Source organism: Varanus komodoensis, unplaced genomic scaffold, assembly GCF_004798865.1.
Source record: "Varanus komodoensis strain SLA01 unplaced genomic scaffold, ASM479886v1 scaffold15, whole genome shotgun sequence".
Classification (NCBI taxonomy): Eukaryota; Metazoa; Chordata; class Lepidosauria; order Squamata; family Varanidae; genus Varanus; species Varanus komodoensis.
This window is the reverse complement of record NW_025335440.1, coordinates 23,470,054-23,494,747: the sequence shown is the minus strand read 5'-3', so window position 1 is coordinate 23,494,747 and position 24,694 is coordinate 23,470,054. Positions and strand designations below refer to the sequence as shown.

Genomic DNA, 24,694 nt, shown 5'->3' with positions numbered 1-24,694 from the left:
ATGAGCACTGCCAAAACTCTGTTGAGTAAATTGGGCTAAGAAATGGCATGGATCCATCACAAAGCACAAAGTACAAGTTAAGGTGCACTGGGAGATTAATGGTGCTGCCAAGGTGACAATGCACCGCACAGATAACACATTAAAAATACATATCCTGCTATTGCAGTTGGCACTGGACCTCTCACAAAAGATGCTGGAAGTTTCACTCCTTAGCTCTAACCAGTCACTCAAGCTCCTCCCCTTCAGTTCTATTCACCGTCTGTATATTTCAGTGTCAAAAGATACAAACCACTGACAGACATGAAATTTTAAAAGTATAGCCAATTACATTTCAGTAAACAGACTCTGGGGGAATAACGGCAACATCTTCAATCAGTTAGCAAACTGTTTTGAAGAACTGTTCAGCTCTAAACTAGATAAGTCACAGAAGATTCATACCTCTGTTTTCTCCAGTAGGTAGATAACTTGCAGCTTTAGGAGAGGGGGATATATTTAGACTGAGAAAATAGCATGGAAGGGAAGGGTCAAACCCCCCCCCCCCCCCCCCAGTAACGAAGTCCTAATTCAACTGAACACATCTTGACTGCTTTTCAGACAAAAAGGCACATTTGGAGATGGCAGACACAGATATCCCAACTCAATTAGTACAGGCTTCAGAGATTGTAAATTGAGGGAATGTGGCCAATTGGACATTAAAGCATCTATACTGGTGAATACTTAAGCGCACGAATGTGTTTATCAGTGATACTCACGCCATGTTTGACTGTCTTTGCAGCATGGGCAGCTTTCTTTTTTGCATCATAATGAGTAAGAATGTCAATGATGGCCATAAAGTACACTTCCTTCCTTGGTGCATCTGCAGGGAAGGGGAAGATCATGTAACTAAAGCTATATTTATCTCCAGAAGATTATGCAAACCTATGGAAGGAAACTGGAATGAATGAAGACAAGGCACCTGTAGTATTGATAGGTAAGGTGGCTGTTACCTCTTCAACAGCATGTTGGTTTCAACTTCTTGTAATGTAAGGACATATACAAGTCCTAGTGATCTTTTCTTTCTTTGGTAATGTAATGCTTTAAGATTCTTTTCTAGCCAAGACAAATGGAAGCCTCAAAAGACGTTGAAAGTATGTATCTTATTAAAGTTCAACAAACACTGACCCCAGCTTCAGTGTTTCTCCCCAGCCTGCTGAGGAAGAGAACTGAGACTGGAAAAAGGAAAAGTGTGTGTGTAAGCTGAAGTTGCAAGCAAGCTGAATGAGACACTAAAGAATGTTAACATGTCACCTTAAAATGTTCTTGCTTTTTGTTGTATGAATAAATATACAAAGATCTTAAATCTTCCCTGAAAACAGGAGTGGGCAATTTGTGGCCCTCCAAATGTTTGGCCTGCATCTTCCATCTACCCTAGCCAGCATAGCCAATGATGAGGGATGCTGGGAATTGTAGGCCATGACATCTTGATGGCCACAACTTGCCTAGCTCTGCCTAAACCTTTTATGTGCTTGTGTTTGGCTAATATCACTCTTACTTCCCTGAAAGTAAGCCCAAATTGACTCTTTGGGTTCAGTGTGTTCACAATATATTTGTGACAAAGGTTCATGTGTTGATTCTGTAAGAGTAACAACATGTAGTGACTTTGTTTTAATTGGCAGTGAGGAGTGATAATTGTTGCACACATATTTTAAAAGTCTTTCAATACTTGGAATAAGTCTGCTCTTCTAATTTTGAAACGTTCTTTTCTCCAAATACTGACCGGAAAAACACTCACTCGCTCTCCCTCTCTCTTCTACATTTTCCGCAGAAGTCTATTTCCATTATTCTTACATTGGACAGTTTTCCATTTTGTCTTTAGAAAAGAAATTTGGAACTGATCTTCATGTTTAAAAACAGGGACCCTTTGAAATATGCCACAGCAGTAACTTGCTTCTTTTGGTAAACCGTATTAATGATAGTGGTTCATTTACCAGGATTAAGAACAGTGATGTTTTGTAAATAGCTTTTCCAAGTAAATGCAAAAGTGAGGCCTTGTCTAGACACCAGCTAAGACTCTCAGGAACTTCCCACAGCATTCAGCAAGGCAAGTGGCTGGGATAATAAAATTGCTTGTGCTATCAGTGAATATGTGTGATGCAGAGAACATGAAGAAGAACTTTAGCAGCTAAAGCAATTAAAAATCTTACTCCGATAACTGACAGATATTGTGCTGCATACTTCTTGTCTTTATGTGGTTTGTTTTCCTTCTGAGAGCTCAGAGGTTCATGAAACAATAAAACTCTCTCCCACATCTAAATATTTATAGCATGTTCACTTACTTTCATGGCATTTTATTCCATAAACATCAATGGTTGGATCAAATTCTCCTGGAGCTAAAGGCTGCAAGCTGTTCAGCGTATTTCCTGGACTGTCTGGAGGTGTTCCAACTGGGTGAGTCCCATCGCTTTCCCCTTCATCGTCATCATTCTCTTCACATTCTATCTCCTCTTGTTCTGCTCTCTCAACATCATGAATTCCAACCAGCAAACTGTAGTCCATAAGTTTTAACTGAGCAAGGAACTAGATGGCAAAAATGCAGAGCATCAGTTACCGAGTAAAGAATACAAAATCAAAGATCTAGTTAGGAAAAGGCACCTTTCTTGTGCCAAACCTTAGTTTCTGCAACATGCTTAACTCAACTGAAAAACACAAAAGTGAGATACAGTGGAAAAATAAAGTGGGATCCTTCAAGAAGGTCATGATAAAGGATAGTCTGATGTGAAAGAAAAAGCAGAAAAGACATTCTCCAATTATGTTTCAGATACTAACTTAAGTGGCCTTACAAAGGAGATTAGACAAATTCATGGAGAATGGAGCTATAAACATAGTAGTGATTGTAACTCAGATTTCCTTAAAATTTAGCCTGTTCTACTATATTTATTATTTATTTCATTTCTATGCTGCCTAATAGTCAAAGTTCTCTGAGCGATTTACAACAGTTCTAAAAACAATACCATGAAATCTTATCAAACAGCTAAAACAGCACAGAACAAAGAGCAGCCCTGTAAGAACACCTGGGATGTGCAATCCATATTTCTGTTCCTACAGTGTATCAGCTGGGATACCTGCAAAGTTGCAACTAGGAGGAAAGCCCATTGGACTGAATGGATTTTACTTGCTGAATTCTTCCTGCTTTATCTCCTGCAACATTGCAATAAATGAAACCTAACACAGTGTTCTTCAGTCTACTCCCTTGTTCTCGCTGTTTCAACGTAACGGAGTACTTCCGTGTTTGGAAGATAAGCACACACTGTTTGTCTTCTTTTTCTCCTTCCTTCCCTCCTGCTTTTGCTTGCCTGCACTCACCCCCCACAAGCTGCAGAATTTTTGCAAGTCCTGAGAACCTGTCACACACACAAGAGCACTCGATCTCCATCAGTACTTTCAGAGTGTCACTCACTTGTCAGCGTGAGTGACAAGAAAGATGAGTACCCCACAGTGATGGACCTTGGCATGCCCACTGATGCACCCCATGCGCTCAGCCTTCCTCCTCCTACCTCCACTCCTCTATCCTGATGGCGCCACTGCCTGGTATGTCTACCAATTCAGCCACCCAGTTCTACCCATGGCATGGCAGCTCCACTTCCTATTCTGTGACCCTTGTCCAAAGAGGAAAATGGCAGAGGCGGGCGGCCCTGCTCCTGCTGTCCCAGCGCTGACCCATCACCTCACCAAATCTGCCACTTGAGAAAAGGTTTCAGTATGGTTAATGGGTAAGCCATGTCTGTTTCCCAGAAATGTGCAGAATAAACCTCCAAAAAACAAACTGAGAAGTCATACACTTTTTTTTGTGGTGGGGGGGGGGGAGGCTTGTGCTTTACTAATATAGTTGTTTTATATATTGCACACCTGCCCTCCAAGAAACAGCAAGCCTTAGGCTCTTCTTTTCTGCCTCAGCCTTTCCTTCTTACACCAATAACAATATCCTGATAATGTAGGCAGAGCCATGCTGGGTGAGACCAAGGGCCCATCTGGTCAGCATCCTGTCTGCACAGTGGCCAGTCAGCTGCCCTCAGGAAACCCACAAGCCCAGTGTGGCAGCACAGAGCCATCCGGACTAGTAGCCTTTGATCATCTTCCTTTCCATGAATTTGTCCAATACCCTTTTAAAATCATCTAAACTGGTGGCTATCACTACATCTTATGCAAGTGAATTCCATAAATATGTGCTGTGGGAAGAAGTATTTCTTTTTATCAATCCCAAATCTCCTCCTACCACTCAGCTTCATGGATGCCCTGGATGGGATGATCCTGGACTACAGGCAGAAAAAATGTTTTCTTATCCACTTTCTCCATGCCATACATAATTCTGTACACTTCTACCATGTTTCCCCTTAATCACCTTTTTCTAAGCTAAACCATCTCAGTTTTTGAAACTTTTCCTCACAGTGACCAGCTCCAGCTCCCTGATCATGATCATTCCCTCTTCTGCAATTTTTCCAACTCTACAATATCCCTTTTAGGTGTATTAACTAGAACTATACACAATATTCTAAGCATGGTTGCACCACAGATTTGTATAAGGGGGATACAATACTTTTGGTATATTGTAGAGTGTCATTCTCTATTCTTTTCCTAATTATGCCTTAGAGTTTGCCTTTTTCACAGCAGCTGCACACTGGGGTGACATTTTCATCAAGCAGTCCACTACAACCCCAAGATCCCATTATATCACATATTGACTGATCTTCTATTTGCACATCAACAAAACAACAGTTGTTGAGGGTTACAACAAGTATGGAGTTTTTAAAATCAGGGCACAGAAGTTATAAATTGATTTGCAACTTTTAATTATATTTATGCCTAAACTTTTTGAGATATTAAAGTATTTGTCAGGTAAAGCTATCTGGGATATATTACTATGAGAGGTGCTGTGACTATGCTGATTTTTTAATTTTACATTAAACTTCAGGTCTCTTCCAATCATGTATCAGACCTGTTTCATGTTATGAAACAGAAGCAGCATTGGTTGCTCTGCTTGATCATTTACACTAAGGAAAGGGTGAGGGAATGCAGCTTGATCGATCCTTCTGGATCTCTTAGCAGCGTTCCACATCAGTCACAGTATCTTTCTGGATTGGTCTTGGGAGGCATGCTTTCAAAGGGGTTCTGCTCCTTCCTAGAGGAGTAGCTAGAAGGCGACGCTGAGGCTCTTTTGCTCCACTGCATGGCCATTCACCTTTAAGTGCCATTTTGTCTTCCATGCTTTTTAACATCTACATGTAACCACTGGGGGGAAGTTAGCAGGTGGTTTGGGCTGAAGTGTCACCGATGTCTGGAGGCTGTTTTGAGTTGGATGAAAATAAATAAGCTTTCAATCCAGACAAGATGAAGGCACTGTGTGTAGGGAAACCAACTACACTAGATTGAGGTTTACAGCTTAGATGGGTTGCAGTCCCTGCAAAAGTGGATGCCTGGAAGTCCTCCTGGATTCTATACTGAGGAAGTCCAAGTAGCTGCAATATCCAGGAGCACATTTTACTAGTTAAGGCTCCTATGCCTATTAGGAGAAGAAGGATCTTGCTTCAGTTATTCGTGGACCAGTGACATGCAGGCTGTTTTTGAAGATGATTAAACTTCAGCTGGTGCTGAATGCAGCCATCCAAGTGGTGCTGGGAACAAGGTAGTCTGATCATATAATGCTTACACCATGCCAGCTGCATTGGTTACTGGTGTACTCCTGAGCCCATTCTGAATGCCACAGGATTTACCAATTTGGAACCAAATTATGGGAAGGACTGTCTTCACCCGTAACAAGCCACTGGCATGTCACGATCAGGAAAAGAGGACCTTATCATTTGCGACAATGGTTAGGTGGGAACTACTTGACAGAGGGCCCTTTCTGCAGTGCCTGCCAGGCCTGGAATAAGTTGCCAGTGTGGGTATGCCAGGGCCTATCATGGCAGGATTTTTATAAGGCCTTGACAATTTACTCTGGCTTTACCCCGATTACCTTTTATTGAACTGGACTGCAGCAGCCCCTGCATATTGTAGGATCTTGTTCTTTGGAATGTCTGCTGCTGTTCCTATTATTGTGCTGTTTTGTATTGTGGGTTTTAATGTTATATGATGCCTTGGGGAGGCTTCTGCCCTGAAAGGCAGCCAAGAAATATTATAACTCGATTAACTAAATAAAGTGTGGCATACTTAGAGTTGATCAGACAGTGCTCTTACCTCAACATCCTTTTTAAGTTTTTCGAGGAACATCTTTTTGTTGGTGTCATCAATGTAAATCTTTTGACCATCATTGATGAAGTCATTGTCTTTGAACGTTGGCAATTCTTTGGCCTAAGACAGACAGACAAAAGCTAGCACATATAAATCATTTCAAAACAATGAACGCAATGAAACAAACATGCTCAGTGAAACAGAGGTTGTCTGATCTTCAAACGTTCAGAGCCATCAAAATGCAAAGTAACAGCCACAAGGGGGCAGTAATGGGCTATAGCACTGGGGTGCACTACCAACACATCTAATCTAAGGACTAGGACGTTCACTCAGTGTTTATACACATCTGCTTCCTAGCTTCTTCTTTTATTAAGAGAGCCCTAATTTGCTTTCATGACTGATTTGCTTACATTAAGGCATTATTCACAGTTAAAAATGGGGGTGCATGTTCATCTGTAAGACCAACATTTATTTATCTCCTTCTTAATATTCATTGTAAGATACAAAATCTCATTTCTCAAAAGCTGTATTATATGGCAGGGGCTAGCATCTAGAGCAGCTACAGGGTCTCCAAAGGGTCAAAACTGGCCTGTTTGCAAACAAGCTAACTCTTACCCTTTGAGTGCTCCATAGTGCTTATAAATGCCTTAATTTTTTTTTAACCAATCTGTGGGGTGGAAGGGAAGCACACATGACTCATGCACCACCTGTTGCCAAGCCCCATCTAAGGCAAAGGAACATTGCAAGCAGGTCATGGACTTGTATGTTGCCCAGATGGCAACCATGGCACCCGGAGATGCTCCATTACCCTCCTTGATCTACCCACTCAGAGGTCCGAAGTGATACCTAGGAAAGCTCCAGCAAATTGAAAGGTTGCGCTTTGCTCAGACACAGTAATCCACAAAATTGGTGCATATTAGGTGGCCTTTCAATTTCTTCAATTAAGCATGCCAAAATAAACTGGCACTAAGAGAAGCCACTTTATGCTACATATTTGAACCACTATTTCCTGAAATGATTGGTGGAAGGTGTTGCTTTTTTGAGAGGCAGAGGTAGGGGTGGGGGGGGGGGGGGGAGGGAGGGAGGGAGGGAGAGAGAGAGCGAGCTTATGAAATCAACATATTCACAGGAGAACACAGGAAAGGGCAACACATCTAGACACAGGTTAGAAGCCTAGTGAAAAGAATGCAAATGGATGCACACACAGCCAGACCTTTTATCAAAAGTGCCAAGTATGCAAAAGCTAGACTGACTACAATTATGATCCTAAAGTAGCAATGGCCCTAATCAACTTGCATATACTGGTGCAAAATTCAAGTACGAACAAGCAGCAGAAGGGGGAATGCTACAGCTCTGCTACTATTCAACTGCAAGAATCAGCTTTCTTTGAGGCCATCTATTCACAGACTGTAATACTTCAATGAAAACATAATATTGCTACTTGCTTAGTCCTGAAATTGCATGTAGACTATTTGTAAAATAATAATAACTGCTTTCCTCTTCCAAAAGTTGGTTGGCAATTATTCGGGTGAAAAGGGTCACATAACACATTGCCTGTGGTAGAATTCCAAGAGGCACTTTAGTCTACTTGAATATAGCTTCTACTGTTAAACATGAGACTGAAGAATTCTCTCTGTTGGTTAGGTTCTTACTTCATGAATTATTTTAAGAATTACCTTTGCAGGGAAATCAGCCTTCAAGAGGAAAACCCACTCTTTTCATGAGAAAAGCTAAGGGCATTTCTGCATATTGCTCTCAACAGCAATGGTAGCACAGAGCCAAGAAGAAATGCAAGAAATATTGTACTATAAAGGTACAGAGCAACTTCCCTCAACCTGGTGCCCTGCGTATGTATTTGACAATAGGGTAATAGCTGGTTTGGAAATTATGGCAGCTGCAGGCCAACACACATGGAGGGCATCACATTATGGAAGGCTGGAACAGTGCTGCCATTACTGTCTTGTGGCAAGATAGCAACTCTGCTAGCCATAATTATCTAGCAATTGCCAGCCTAATTATGCAGTTTGGAGATGACTGGTGTTTTGAATATCCACAAAACACAATCTCCAAAAGCACCCTAAAGTTGCATCTGACCAACAATTTTCTTGAGAACCATCATGGGACTAAAAAGGTCTGTGCAAGTGCATGAGCTGATCTCTATAAAAAAGGCCTCCAGGTTGAATGGGAATTTATCAATAAAGATACTGGAATACCCCGCTATGGAGGGATAGGGACTGGCAACTTCAGGGTTGCCTCCTGGAGTCTGCCATATTTACACAAGCATTGCTGTTAGCATTTATTAGTTACATGATTTCAGGTCTTATACCATGGGGTCAAAGCAGATGAAATCATGGGGACTTGTAATCAGGCATCCATTCTCTTTATGTTAGTAAAAAGCAGCAGCTGCTGAGAAAAGGGAAGAGATTCAGGTTTCAGCTGTTGTTCTTTATAGTGTTTCCCCACATTTTGCCTTTTGTTCCAATGAACGGTAAACTCCAAGGGCTTTTTACTCTATAAAGTTTGTCTTGTTTTTTTTTTAAATGCTTTCATGTTGCTGTGCACTGTGTACAGGTGCTCTTGTTTTCCAATGTTCTCGAGTGGAGTATTAATGCTCAAAACAAGAATAAAAATAGCAGCCTCATTTGGAAAGTAATGTGGCGGTAAGCATGAAGCCCATTCCCCAAATCAATAGTCCTAAACCAAATCCTACTCCCTGGAGTTCTATTTCAAAAAATACAAAAATGGGTGATCCGGTCTCAGCACCCATCATCTACTGGTCTAGTTGGACCATCACCTTTCAGGGCAAGTAGCTTAAGCAAGCCTTGACATGTTCTTCCAATGGATTTGGACCTGAACTTTATGATCCGCCACATTCAGCTAATTAGGCTCTTGCAAGTTTGGCCTTTGGTTTCACTTCAGTGCAGCTTACTCACAGCCAAGTGGAAACAGGACTGCAGCTGGAGGAAGCAATCCTGTGGTCTCCCAAAAAGTGCCCAAGGGATCACTGGATACTCCAGATGCCAGATCAGAGATAATACTCTGGCCTTGGAGCAGGGAATCAGACCTCTGACATCCCTCCACCCCTGAAGCTGGTGTGGAAGGAATGCAACCTTGGCGATAGGTAAAAGGGGCGTTTCTGTGGGTTAGAAGGTGAGGAGACTAGAGAGGTCAGGATATGAGTCATCATGACATTTCTTCAGACTCCTCCTCTGCCCTTCTGGAGGACAAGGAGGTGAACACTGCCTTTACCTCTCCTGCTAACCTACACAAGATACCTGTTAGTTTCCAAGTTCAGGGGCTTACATTCCTTGCAATAGGATTGTACCCTAACCGATGTACAGGAGGCATAATTGCAAAACTGTGTCATGTGATCGCTACTATTTCACTTTGTTAAAAACCTGATGTTAAGGTGACTAAGTAGCTACATTAATAAAGTCTCACCATACCTTTTCCTTGTCACTGGCTTCTCTTGCTACTGTAGAGCCCTGAAACAGAAAGAATGTATCAAAAGTCCATCTGGGAATAACATGCATGCGGAATTACTTCATTAAATTTATTATTTTTTCCTATAGCATACCACAAAATCAATCCAAGTAAACTTGGATTATTTTATGATTAACAAATAATTCCAAAATACAATACAAAATTCTTAGGTTAACATAAGTAGTATATTAAAGATTATATTATCAAAAAACAGACTACCAAAACATATTTACAGCTGCTCTGAAAACCTCAAACAAAGGAACACTCTCTCTATGGACTCTCTTTGTCCTGTCGCTATTATCTTTAATTTCACTATAAACCTCTGGAGAAAGCTTCAGTAATAACGTAGTTCCTACAGACAAGTCTTAATCTATAATGGAAAGTGCCATCAAAACTTACTGTCTGCACTCATTGTAATTAAAGTAATCAATCTAGGGATAATTAGCAATGTTGCAGAGATGCTCAGCACAATACATTTTTTAGTTACATTAGTCAAAAGCCAAAAAAACCGAAGTAACACAAAATCACAGACATGTCTGTCTGCTTGGTGCCTGCCCAACATTTTGGAGATGAACTGCTTGCTTAGGAACTACCAGCACCCGTCAAAATACCAAGCTGCAGTGATGAGGAGTTGTCGCTTAGTGTGTGTAGCCTCAGAGGCAGCAGTGCATCTCCAAGACAATGGACAGGCTGACCCAAAGCAAACAGGCGATTTTATGATTTTGTGCCAATTGACCCATCTGCCAACCTCACCAAATACCAACTTTTACTTGTTGGCAATAGGATGCAATGTTTAATTTTAAACTGATTTATGTAATTGAATGTGTAGTTCTAGGAGCCATGACGCATGAGTGCATTAATGTCAGCAGCACATGACTCTTGGCAGATGCAGAAACAGCCAGGCAGTCATTCAGTAGACTCTAGAAAATGCTTATGCAGCCCTTCAGGGAAGGCAGTGGGTAGCCTTTGCCAACCGGATGCCCTCAGGATGTGTCTCTGAGGATGATGGTCCTGGTGGTTCCTCATGGGTTGGTGGTCTGTTCAGAAACCACCAGAAGTGTGGCCTTTAGCATGTTGGCTCCTGCCCCACAGACTGCCCTTCCAACTGAGGTCTGGCATGCACTTCAACTGCTTTGCTTATGGTGTTGGCTGAAGGCTTTTCTTGTTTGGACCAATGACTAAATTCCAGCCACTGTTTTCTGACGTTTCTAAAAGCATTTTAATGTTATATTTTGATTTGTTATACCCTTCTTTAGTATTTTTCAACATGCAACAACAACAATACCAGGGGGCAGCAGGTCAAGAAAGACTGAATCAGGGTATGTTCTAGCCAAAAGGAGGTGAAATAAAACCTTGATATTGTCAATCAAAATGAGTTTGGCTAAAAAAAATTACACTGAATTAAAGGGGGAAAAGTAAGCTAATAAAATGTAGACTGTTTATTTTCTGCAATCGGGGCTTTCAGGCCACACTTTACAATTATGTTTCAGTCTGTCTCAACAAATGTGAAGTTTGCTGCTGTTTTTTTAAAGTGCAGACCAGATGGGAAGGTATTTGGTTTTTTTGCTAACATAGCATGCATTGGTTGGTTAAAAAAAAATGTACTGAAGGTAATTTTTCCTGAAAGAACGGCCACTCACTCTCCAATTTAGATGTACTTTTTTCAGCTCACCACATTTCTTGTGAAGGAAATAAGGCAGGATATGGGGAAGCTAATTTAGGCAAGCATGAAAGTCAGTCTTAAAAACACTAGCACCACAAGCTTATGTATTTCTGCTTAGAAGTCCCATTCAGAAAGTGGCTTAATCCCCAGTATATCTATTTAACATACTGAAGAGATACAGAGTTCTATTTTAACCTTTTAAAGTATTTTGAGGCATTACATAAAGTCTGCATGCAGATAAAAGTTACAGCAGTCCACAGAACGTATTAAGGATATGAGAGTTGCTTCAGCTATTCCCTGCACCCAACCCAATAGCTTTGACTGCAACCATTAGCACTTATCTATTTTAGCTAGCATACTTTTGTTAAGCCACTTCCTTTACAACACACAATACAGCTCAAATTATCTTATTTCCATAAAAAGACTTCGGCAGTAGAAAAGCCACAACCTCTGTTTGAGTAATCATAGCTTAACAAAATGGTTTGCTCTGTTTTTTCTAATGCTTTGCAATGGTTAGACTCTGAAGTACTCAATTGCTACCATTTAAAAACAACGCAGTAACTGTAATGTTCACAAATAACAGATATTGCTCACCTTTAAATCGTATTTTCTATAAACGGATAATCGATGGCTGAATACATTTCTTGTAACAATCATATATACTTCAACTCCATCCACAGTAAGCCGGTACATGCCCAAAAATTGGGGAAGTAACGTATTGCCATGACATTCCACTATAAACTGGAGCAAAGGGTTCAAAAAATGGAAGTAATATTAGAACTTAATATTACTTAAGTTCATTCTCTGAGGGATTCTGTGGAGGGCTATTGTAGATACTTGGAAAGAACAAATTAGGATTCAGATGCATTAAGGGCATGATTCTGGCATCATTAGGGGTCACAGGATTCTTCAGAATAGTGCGTTGTTAGACAGAAAAGTAGCATTCTTAGCTACTATCAGTTTTGTGTGCGACTGTATTATTATTACATTGCATTACTATTACACCTTTCATTTCTCTTGCATGGAACAAACAGCAACTCAACCTAATCCTGTCAGGTAAGTTAGATGCAAAGTAACTTCATGGCTGAATTGGGACTTGAACCTAGATCTCCCAAATCCCCACTCCAACCAAGATACCACACAGGTTTAGAATTAAAAATTATGATAACCATCTCTCACTGTTTATTTTGTAAACTCCAAAACTTCAGGCATCTATCTCAGGCTTGATGCACTTGATTGATATGTTTTGTGAACTTTTTGGGTACTCATTTAATTGAACAAAGTTAGAAATTGATACCGGTTGGAAACAATATATTGCTTAGCATATTAACTAATTTTGATCGTGCTCAGATTTCATTACTTATTTGGCAGTACTTTACCCCAGAGACATATTTTTACCAATTAAATTAAACCAACCAAACTGACTCAACAAATCTCATGGGATATAGATAGAGTTGCGTTTCTAAAGCAGAGTTTGAGAAGTTACAATGGGTTTAAAATATGTTTGTGGTGACCTGCATTAGTAACTTGATTTGTTTACTTTAAATCAATTAGTGGGTGCTGATTAAGATTTTCTGTCATTTTTAGATTTGTGTGCCAAACATGATTTGCCTGCTATAGCTGAATGTCAATACTTGCAAATGCAACATTAGTTAGAATCTAGGTTTGGCTCTGCAGGTTTTACAGTTTCACTCTTCTCTGCTATTGGAGACACTTATCAAAGCTGATCAGTTATATCAATCCACCATCCAGGTTATAAATATGATACACAAGATCTAAAGCAGGAAGAGAATAGGGAACCAGAGTGGCCTGCTCAGTCTAACCAGTGGATTATCACTTTAGCATCCATATCTGATGTTTCAAGGGATCTTGAGTATTAAATAAAAAACCTTTTCTTATTTCATGTTTAATGGATGCCACATCTCTAAAGAGATTTCTCTAAGTCAGCTAACTGCTAGCAATGTTGTACTACATTATGTGCATTACAATGTTAATGCTTCTGCTGCTGCTAGCGGAAGTGCCCAGAGCACCATCTAGTCCACCTTTGTTGGATAGGTTCTAATTATTGTGGCCTGAGGGTGCAGACAAGGTGCTTGGACAAGTCCAAGCTTCCACATCTTTACCCAACTCTTGTCCTTCATGGGTGATCACTAAAGCCAAGGATGGGATGCATACCTGGGTCCAGGAAGCTGTAAACACCTCTCTGATGGAGGGGCTGGTTCCTGCTCCCTTAAAGGAGGCAGTTGTTAGGCCTCTCCTAAAGAAGGTGAAACTGGACCCAGAGGTTGCCACCAATTATAGACAGGTGGCTAATATCCTGTTCTTGGGCTTGAGCAGTTGGTGGCAGGACAATTTCAGGCACTCTTGGAGGAAACTGACCATCTGGATCCATTTCAATCTGGTTTCAGAACTGAAACTGCCTTAGTTGGCCTGTCTGTTGACTTCTGCCGGGAAAGGGACGTGGGGAATACATTTCTGTTGGTTCTTCTGGACCTCTCAGTGGCTTTTCATACCATCAAACATGCTATCCTTCTGGATAGGCTGGCCAACTTGGGGGTTGGAGGCACTGCTTTACAGTGGTTCTGCTCCTACTTGGCCAGCCAATTCACTGGAGGTATTTAAGGAGAGGTTAGATGGCCAACTGTTAGGGATGCTGTGGTTATGCTGTGTAGATTACTTCATCAAGTAGAAGAATGAACTGGAATACCCTCAAATGTCCCTTCCAACTTTAAAATGGTTCAATTGTTTGAGAGTATTATTTTTCTCACAAAATTCTACCAAAATCAGTGCCACTACTGCACTACAGTAGGGAGGCATCTTGCACCTCCACTCTAAGCAAAAGAGAAAGAGGTGCAGCATTTAGTGACTTCTCTTTACTTTTGAGTAACTTATAAACACATTATGTTTGAGTTCACTATTCTATCAATATTCTCTACTCACAGGTAAGTAAGCCTGAAATCTTATGCACACTTACTAGGGAAGAGTTGTTGCTGAAAACATCCTAGTGGAGTAAGTGGACATACTTTTAAGTAAACCTAAATAAGCTTAGACTGCTTCAATCATGTTTATGACTGATTCTACACAGCATCCGCATACTTGGTTATTTCTACTGTAGCCACAATGCCAAAACATTCTGCATATCCCATCATTTCGTAAGATCTACAACCTAAAGCTTGTTCTACAGATGCCTTACTAGACATAAAGACATGTCTGATTGTAAGCCACCCTGAGATGCCTTGCAAAAGGGATGGCATATACAAGTTATAAATGAATGAATGAATGAATGAATGAATGAATGAATGAGAAGAAGCGGCTTACAGGTGATCCATAATTTCCTAAGAATTTAGTCATACCAATTTAAAAACTAGAGCTAGCACTTTATTCCCAGAAACCCCACAGTAACATCAACTGGGTCACCATGAGGCATGCACCTGTTCATCTCAAAGCAGTTACAATATCCAGACATAAGTGTTCTAGTATCCACCAAAGGAAGAATACATATATAAATGCTACAAGCCCACCTGAAAATAGTCAGGTAAATTAAAACCAACAAGGCCTATAATTTTCCTCTATATGTGTCTTACACAGGTAGCTTTGTCTGTTGCGTAGAGGATTCTAGTATGCATTTATGTTAATGCATAACATAACATAAATGCATGTTATTGGTGGTGACTGGGGCAGACACAAACTCAGAGACATTTAAACAAGTTATGCCTGTGACTTCATTTAATGTCTGCTGAAAACAGTTTATTTACATGTAAATATAACCAGAGATTGTGAACACTCAGTTTAGAAAGAGGGATACAAATGAGATGCAATGAGAAGAAAGTGCTGGGAAGCTATTTAGGGATGTTGTAGTAGCCTGTAAAGCAACCTTTAAAATGGAAGGAAGTAGAGAAGAGGAAACAGCAGGTAGCCGCTGCAGTAGCAGATGGAGAAGAGCCATATTTTGCTTTCAAAGTGCAGACTGAGTACAGTTTTTAAGAACTGCACTGCAATTACTTTTACAATGTGCATTCCTTAAAATTATACAGGTGCAATCCTTATGCATGTTTAGGAAGAAAAAAAGCCCTACAGCTCCCAGCATGCCTCAGCCAACCCTAAATAGGTTTCTCATACCAATAACAGCACCCCAAGGACAACTAAATGCATAAGACAAAATGAGTGCCTTTCATTATACTTTTTAGTAAACACTTGATTGCCTGAAACTGAACTAAAATTGTATGTAATCAATAGGATCTGAAGTATTTCCTTCAAGAGAGAAGAATAACTGCCTTGTAAATGTGACTTGTGAATGCACTGGCTACACACTTTCTGAAAGGAGGACTGAATGTCATTCAAGTGTCAGTTGGTGTTGATATAGAACTCTGAATTTTCTGTCACAATTGTTGAAAGCAGACCATCATACCCGAACATTCCACTCATAGTAAAATCAAGATTATTTGTCCTTACCTCATAAAATCTTGCACCTAAAAGAGTTATAAGACAACCACATTTCGCACTAAAATGCACCTTTCATTTAAGTGTGATCATTTTTTGTGTATTCATAACGCTCCCAGCTTTTTTTTTTTCAGCCAGTTTGGATTCTATAAAAACACTTCAATGTTTAAATATAACATTAGTCACAGTCACGGAATGGACTTATTTTGGCAGAATCTGATTAGTATAAATAATTAACACACTGATATAAAAATTGATACAACCCCCCCCCGAAAGTCATATACAATTGTTTCAAAGTAATATCAGATGTTATTTCTATCATTTTAAACCTTTCATTGAATAAGTGCAAGGCTACTATTAGCTTGCCTTGATAATTGGTTAAATAGTGTGGCTGCAAAAATAAATTTATGCTGGTAAGAAGTGGGTGTCAGCCATTTTTGCTGTCACCTTTGGTTTTAGGGTCAAAGCTAAAAGCTGCTTCTGTACAGACAGAGTTAGGTTTAGCGGGTCAAAATACATACAAAACCAAAGCTAACAAATTCCCCTTGAATAGCCTCAAAACCTGGAACAAAACAATGTAAGCTGATGTGGTCACATTTATTCAACTTCATCTCAACTGGGGAGGCAGACTAAAGGGTTATGCCAAGGACTTGAAGATTCATGGATCAGTAGTAGAGCAGACACTTTGAAGGCAGAAGGCCCAGCTTTGATTCCTGGCATCTCTAGGAAGAGCTAGAAAAGAGTCCTGTCAGCAACTCTGGAGAGCTGCTGCTGGTCAGTGGAAACAATATGGGGCTAGATGGCTCAAAGGGCTGAGACAATCTTCCTACTTCACCAAAGAATACAAAAGGGGGGAAAAAAGCAATCTGCAGGCAATCTTCCTACTTCGTGAAAGTTAAGAGAAGGAAAAAAAGCATTACAGCTTTTTTACAATATTAAAGGGCAAACTATTAATTCAATTACAAATGCATTGGCAACAATTTCCAGTTTAAATTCCCATTTTCCTACAGCGTTACACAGTCATTCAGCTACGTGTTTCTCCTCATAGGCCTACCCTTTTAAAACAAGCTAAGAATTACCTGGTGGTATTTCTTCAGTATGTTGTGCATTTCTGCTACATCTTCACTTGTTATAGTTTTGATGACATATCTTTTGTCATAAGAGGTATGAAATCGGGCACCGCTCCGAGCTTGAGAATCATTAGCAAGTGGGCAACTTCTTGTCAAAGAATTCTGTCACATTAATTAAAAACAAGGCATCAGAATAAAATGTTAGTGCAATTAAAACATTTAATGTCTGACTGAATCATACTGCTGTCAAAATATAGGACTGCTAGTTGAATTATATCTTGAATACTTTGGAAAAAGATCAAGGTGGGAGAATCAGTTTAACAGTATTGTGACATTCTATAAAGAGACTAAAAATATTCCTGGAGAAATCAGAGTGATGGTGATACAATAGGCTACTGTGAAGGTATTTCACTAATAGCAGGTTTAAGACTGAATATTCAAAACGAACATTTTCAGCATGGAGGAGCTTTTGGAGGGACAAAAGTGTTTTAGTACAATCTCCAAAGGTTTACCTTTCCTGTCAGTTTGATGCATCATTTCTTTGTGCTTGAAAATTGCATTGTTAAATGTCTTAGTAATAGCAATGTTATCATGCTACCAATTATATTTGGCTACGCAAAGTGGTCATTATTATTAAGAAGGATTTTTTCCAAAGAAAACATGGTGCCAAAGCTACAGGTGAGCTGCTATCTCTGAAGAATATTCTCACCATGCGAATGCTACGGATGCAAGCGGGAGGAATGTTGAAAGGTTCCTGAGCATTCAGCTGCACAGTCACCTTCACTCCCTTTGTACCTGCCCCAAAAAGTTCCTAACAGAGGTGCAGGGGTTAATGCACTCCCTCCACATCATTTTAGTGCAGTTTAAATTTGTTGGTTTATGCCACAACCTACATGAGTTAGGTGAACTGCCATGCTGTTTCTTCTAGCTTGTCACATGCAACTAGACCTGGTGTTTTTCTTTAATCTTCTTTTAAGTCAATGCTGTAAGTACTGTTTATTACAGAGATTAATTAATTATGATGGTTCTTCAAATAAGAGTAACACTTCTTAATGTTGACAGTCTATCATCCACTCATTACATTACTGGGAAGGAACAGAAGTCCCTCTCATCATATTTAATGCAAACTGAAATTTAATATATACTTTAAAAACACAGAAAAGCAAGCAGTAGATGAACAAATATGCTGGCTTCCTGCAAGACAGCCACTTTAATGTCAATACAATGCAGGTTTAGGCTTTGAAATTTAATACTTCACATCTTCAAATGATGCTAGTCTCAGCAAGTGTCTCATCTTAATATATTTTAAGAATGAGGATTATAGCAGTACCAAAAAGCAATGCATTTTATTTCTTAGATAAAAATAGCTGCCCAATATAGTGTGTCATTCTGAAAGAATGAGGACATATTCGAAAAAGGTTTGTTCCATCACAATATGGTGCCAAATATGTTGACTCAAGCTTTTTAACTAAATCTTTATTTACATTTATGTCCCTTTATTGGTGCTGTTATCTTCCCTGAACATAAAATAATCTGCATTCCAGCAAGGAATCAGAATGGTTCAAGTAACTGAATTTAAAATAAATAAATAAATAAATAAATAAATAAATAAATAAATAAAATCATGGGCCTAGTGCAGGGGTCCCTAACACAGGCAACCCCAATGGTTCCCCATCATGGACCCTGCAGCACTGAGAATTTTTAAAATGAAATAATAATTTACAAAATACCTATTTTTAAATCTATGTACATGGATTTGTATATGGAATACATATAACTTTTTAGCAATTATATACAGGAATTCCTAAAGGGGGACTAAATATCCATATCAGTATCCATTTGAAATTGTTCCCCATATATCACCCATTCATAGATTGAAAGTATTAGATCCCCAATCCATTGCATTAAGGTGTAAGTATGCTTCCTTACAATTTTGTAACATCAGTATTTTAGCTTTCAAAAACATTCAGAGAATCCATTTCCTCTTCCGTTTGTTAATTTCCAATATAAAAGAGAATGTACGTCAGTAAATATTACTGTTCCAATATGAAACTTATCCATATAATCTCTTCCCCAAAGTTGCAAGTACTGGGCATTGCCAAAGCATATCTTTAAACGAATCATTACCTGTATTGTACCGCCAACAATTACCTAAGTTAGACATTCCCTTATTAAAGAGATGAAACAAACATTGTTGCTAATTAAAATGCAGCCAAAGATCCATACATGCAATAGGTAGATACTAAGCCACTTGGCTGGGCATTTTGTAGTGGTACCCATGGCTATTTCTCAAATTTCTGAACGTGCCCATGGGTCCAAAAGTTTTGGGACCCCAGTTGTATTGTAAAGGTCACACAGAACTAGACCTAATCTGAGACAGAAACAATAATAAAAAACAAAGCTCCCTAGGCCATAGTCCTATGCATGTTAAGGTCCTACAGCCTCCAGCATAGGTGGCTGGGAATGCTAGGAGTCACATATCTCCAATATATATTAGTGGCACATATTGCAACACAGAACTCATTTCAGCAGGGAGTGCTTTTAAAGTTCCAAGACATAGTAATGTTGTTATAAAAAAGGTAGAGGGTTAGCCCATAGCACTTCCTTTATTTCTTGATCCAGAAGAACAAATGTTGATTTCCCAGTAGCCCAAGTCAAGGTCTAAGGCTGGTTCAATTATTTTGGACCCAGGGCAAAAGAGCCTGTCTCTGGGAGTAAATTACGAGTAAAATGAATTAAACAACAATTTGCTGCCCTTTCAAGACATCCAAAATCAGTTGTTTTTCTCCACAAAGTCATGACTGACTCAAAGTGACTTAGTATGTTGTCTGAACTCACTGTAGTTCCCACAGGGTGACCTCTTTGTAGTTCCCAAGGCTCCCCAACAAGTCACAAGCTTATTGTAGGATTTTTTAACAATGCTTGGGGCTTGCCATGTTGTAGTCCAGGTGTTGTCCAAAATCCTAAAGAGCCACTTGACAAGAAAAGCTTGCCACTTTAGCCAAGTGGTTCTGGATTAGGGCTTCTGGCAGCTGCACTGAAATAACCTCTTATGGAACCTAAGCACAGCATGCATGGCTTGTTCCAGTTCCAGAAGAGGCCACCCAGACCACCTCATTAAACTGTAACTGGGGCTTGAGGAGAAGAAACATGGAGATGCCACCACTGGTGTCTGCTGAGCCAGTGACTGCCACCTGCCACCTTTAAAAGCCCCAAGTAAGGGTTGGAGAGGCGATGCTATTGTCTATCTGTTCCATTCTCTGGGGGCACTGTCCGAAGCTCCTTCCAGTTGGTGGGGGCTGGCTGCTTCTTGCAGCTGTCAGAAGCACCCCCCCCCCCAATTCTGGCAATACTGCTTCTTTGCTAGAGGCTTTCATGTCTACAGGAAGCAAGGTAAACCTCAGGTTCCCACAGTATCCCCTGGGACATCTGCAGGAGGAACAAAGGGAAGAGAAAGATGAAGTGGCTGCACAGGCACAATAAGCCCAACTGTCTCTCCTTGTGGAACACATTATGTGTGGTAAACCACTCAGTGTGGCATGCTGGACAGTGAGAATGTGACCATTGTCTCCATACTTTAATGAGTGCTTACTTTAAATATTTCCTGTCTCCAAATTTTCAAAGATGAAGAACACAGCTTTGGAAGAATTCCTTTTGAAAGAGACTGTGTTGCATATTAGGTTCCTCCCATGGACATTTTCCTAGCATGCATCACATGCAGAAATTTTTAGTGCTTAAACTAACACCAAAGCACAGGGAAAAAATCACTAGAGGCCAGCTTTGTTTCCCTTTAATCTATTTCAACTTTTCTTGTATTATTCAGTCTCCCTTCTTGCAATTAAAATACCTATCAAACTCAATTTTAATAGCTTTAATTAGCTTATTTCCCTGTACATGACTCTGAATGAAACTTGGTTGTCAGAGTTTCACATTTTCATTTAAGTTAATACAGTTTTTGATAACAATAAGCACAAACTTTCTGATTCAGAAAAAGTGACTGCCATTATGGACTTAATAAAATCTACAAGCTCTAACCAATTTTAGCCAAATGTGCCTTGCTACAGTTTAACAAAGTGTCTGGGTTCACATGCAATGACAAGTAAACTTATGTGGAATTTTTGCCTTGATGTGCCTTGCAGATGATTAAGTGGTTTCTATACTAGGGAGATTTTCACCTTCCTCACTCAGACTTCCCACTGTTGGCATGTATCCCATCAGCCCCCATGTCTGAAACTCAATCCTGTGCTGAATGGCTGGAGTCGCTCTTGCAGCAGCTGCCACTCCTTCCAGGGGTCTCTGCGGTGACTGCACACCAGAGTTGTTGAAACAACGGTGAAGTGTAGAAACCATTGAACAGACCATCATTTATTATCATGGATTCTAAAAAACTAATGAACCATGCTAAAATACCACAACAGGTTTCAGATGACACAACAGACTGTCCTGCATGAGAAAACATTGTGGCTTGTGTTGTACAAACCCACCCAATCAGTTTGAAGGCCACCACAAAGGGTAAGGGGCAGGAACTATATTGGCCACACTGTAAAGGTGAATAATAGAAGTCAGCTTGGGGTGGGGTGGGGTGGGGGGTGGGGAAATGCTGTATAAATTCACTACTTAAAGAAATGGGATATTGTTATGAGGCATACAAATTTAATTATTTATTATATTTATACCCTGTCTTTTTTCTTTTCAAGGAACCCAAGGCAGCGTACATGATTCTCCTCCTCTCAATCTTTTCCTCACAACAACAATAATCCTGTAAGATTGTGCTGAGCGCCTGTGACTGGCCTGAAGTCACCCAGTGAGCACTGTGCCTGAGTGGGGACTAGAACCCAGATCACTTAAGTCCCAGTCCTACACTCCTAACCACTATATCACGCTGGTTCTCCCACTGCCTTTAAACACACAATTATTTTCCCCACAATACTAATTCATTGGAGCAACCTTTGGGTGAAAATGTCATGATCTCTATGCAAGGTCAATAAAAATAAAAAGTCCATGTGCACCAAGAGCAGTTAGCACGAGAAATGGCTGAAGGTCATGAAATTTAAGCTGACCTTTAACACTTACAACTTCAATCAAGCCAAGTACTTATCCCATACCAGAAATATACAGGCGCTTGTTAGATTACCTGCATTATAAACCCAATGAAGCCCAAAAGGCCAAGAATCTTAGTTTTAAAAGTAAAATGTAACTCATTTTCAATAGATATTAAATGCAGATGAAGACTGTCTGCATTTATATATCACACTATGCCAAGGCTTGGAATGATTTCTTCAAATCTGACTAGACACAACCTGCTTCTCTTGAGAAAAACTCAGACTTACCCAGGGTTTACACAAATCACTAGGTGTTTTTTCAATTCCTTGTCTGCCTAATTCCCTCCCTCCTCTTTCACTCCTTCTCTGTAACCCAAACCATTTTGTGGCACTGTAGTATGTCAGACACATTGGCTGATTTGTTTGGTTTTTTCTTTTTTCTTTTACCACTCTTGTCTGTCTCCTCTGGTAAAACAATCCTGGTTTGGGTTCATATGGAATGACAGTCTGTATTTAACACATCAATGAGTTCACAACCCAACAAACCATAGGTTCTCTCCCTGGGTTGTTTGTGATTAACACGCTATAGTTAATCCATAGTTCTAGGTCTCCATGTTCCATGACAATCCATACTCAGCCCATACTCTGGGTGTCATTACATGAGAACCAGGCTCATGATTAGGTATAGCATATGCTAGGGTTACAAAAACGAGGTGTCCTGGAATGATTTTGATGGTTGGAATGTGATTAGAATGGGCAGAAATGATGAGCTGTGCAGAAAAAGCTACTCAAGGAAGGCTTTTTCAAAATCGCCTTCTTTTCAATGGTACTTTACCCCTATATTAGGGTTAGGGGTGTGCAGCAGGGTAGAGTTAGGCCAGTGGTGGCGAACGTATGGCACGCGTGCCACAGGGGGCATGCAGGGGCCTCTCTTTTGGCATGTCAAGTCGCCCCAGCATCTCCCCAGCAGGCATGCAATGGATAACAGCACACATAGGGGCCATGCGCTTGCTTGGAAAGGAGTAGCGACGCCAGGTGTATGTCACGAGCTGCCACTCATTAGCCGCGACTCATCGGAACTTTTGCATGGCCAGTCATTGAGCTGCCATGGATATATGTATATATGCATATACATATATATTTGCTTGGACTGGCTGTGAGTTGGGTTTTTTTTAATTAAAACCTCAGTTTTCAGGTTTTATTATGGTGTTGGCACTTTGCGGTAAATGAGTTGGTTTTGGGTTGCAGTTTGGGCACTTGGTCTCTAAAAGGTTCACCATCACTGCACTAGAATGCAGTTGCTGTTTGGATTGCGCTGTGTCAGCTGAACCTATTCATCAAACAAGCAGACATCTCAGCATGGGATGACAAGATTCTGAAGCTTGTGCCTTATCATTGGTGAGAAATGAGATGTTTCTCAGGGTTGCTGATTTAGGTCTAATGAGCCTATTCTTTCTTACATAGTTTCTGTGGTAAGAAAGAGGCAGATGGCAATGAAGCGTCCTCAGCCATCCAAGGCCCAAGAGCAAAGGCTGATGAACTCTACAAGCAATATGGTAAGATAGCCAAGCTGCTGGGAAAAAATGAAAGTATCCAATCTTGACAATCTTTTTGGCACAGTTTTAAAAAATTCATTTACTGCATAAACCCTACAGTTGGGAGAACGTCTTAGCATTTCCGTGCACATGCTGGTGCTTTAGAAAGATATTGCAGAATTTCTCCCATCCTGAAAGTCCAATAACAGGACATCTGTTGTCTTAACATTTTCTCAATGAAAATTTCAAGGAGCAGCAGGATGGAGAAAGAAAAGCAGCAGCATCTTTCCCCTTTGAAGTTTATCTGCACTATGGGTGTTTAGGGATTAGCAACAGACTCCAAGAGGGTAGGAAGAATTTAAAGGTCAATTTAATTAGCCAGTTTTAATCTCTAATCCTTTATACCGCTCAATGGCATATGAATATCATTAAACTATAATTACAAGTTGCACAAGCCTGAAGATTATTTATGCAGGCACACCATATACTTAATCTACATATGGATACTAAATAAGTCTTTAAACTTAAAAAGTCATAGAAAATGTTTCTTTGTGTACAGATGTAAAATTATTTTTGTATGATAAAATATGTTTTTACAAATATAAAAAATCTTATCTGTTTTTCAGATATTCTATTTACACCAAAAAGGACTCTGTACATTAACATTTGTAGAGATGATAGTCACCGGAAAGCATCAAGTACTTAAAAATACTTGCTTCTCCTTCCTTCAGTGTTCTCTGTATTTATAATTGAAAAAACTAAGTTAGGATATTGATGAGCTGTTCTCTATACAGAAAGATACAATGGATGGAAGACAGCACATAGCAGTATAATAAAGTTATGTAAAGCCCACATGTTCTTTTTGCTAATCAAAGATACTAAAGAGCCAAATAAGCAATTAGTCAAGTTCTTGAGCAATTTGGTAGTCAAATGGTACCAAAATATTTAGTACCCACATATTTGCTCCCAAAATATTCTCAGTTACACAACTGGATAGCTGAAGCCAAATGAGGAGGTTTGCCTTGTGTATCCAGAACATGAAAAATATTTCTAAAATGCATCAGATGAGTTCCTGTTTGCGTTCATAGCAGCAGAATTAAGATGCAGAACAGCAGTTTATCCCACTTCTCCTGAAAACTATGCGGAGAATGTGGCCTTTTTAGCTTCCAACTCCCATCAGCAAGTTTACTGGTCCAGATTGCAGCACAACTGCAAGTGGGACTAAATTCTTGATTTTAAAAGATAAAAAATAAGGTC

General features: G+C 39.9%; 1 protein-coding gene across 2 annotated transcripts in view; it reads right to left on the bottom strand.

The window, feature by feature from the left end:
* The window catches only part of PIP4K2A (phosphatidylinositol-5-phosphate 4-kinase type 2 alpha), a 73,471-nt gene that overhangs the window by 9,770 nt on the left and 39,007 nt on the right, over window positions 1-24,694 (bottom strand). For both annotated transcript variants that reach the window (XM_044424808.1, XM_044424809.1), the window contains 6 exons: window positions 16,870-17,022; window positions 11,945-12,091; window positions 9,651-9,689; window positions 6,211-6,324; window positions 2,316-2,556; window positions 753-856 (listed from right to left, as the gene is read on the bottom strand). In XM_044424808.1, coding sequence (XP_044280743.1) covers window positions 753-856; window positions 2,316-2,556; window positions 6,211-6,324; window positions 9,651-9,689; window positions 11,945-12,091; window positions 16,870-17,022 — 798 coding nt within the window. The remainder of the gene's footprint in view (window positions 1-752; window positions 857-2,315; window positions 2,557-6,210; window positions 6,325-9,650; window positions 9,690-11,944; window positions 12,092-16,869; window positions 17,023-24,694) is intronic.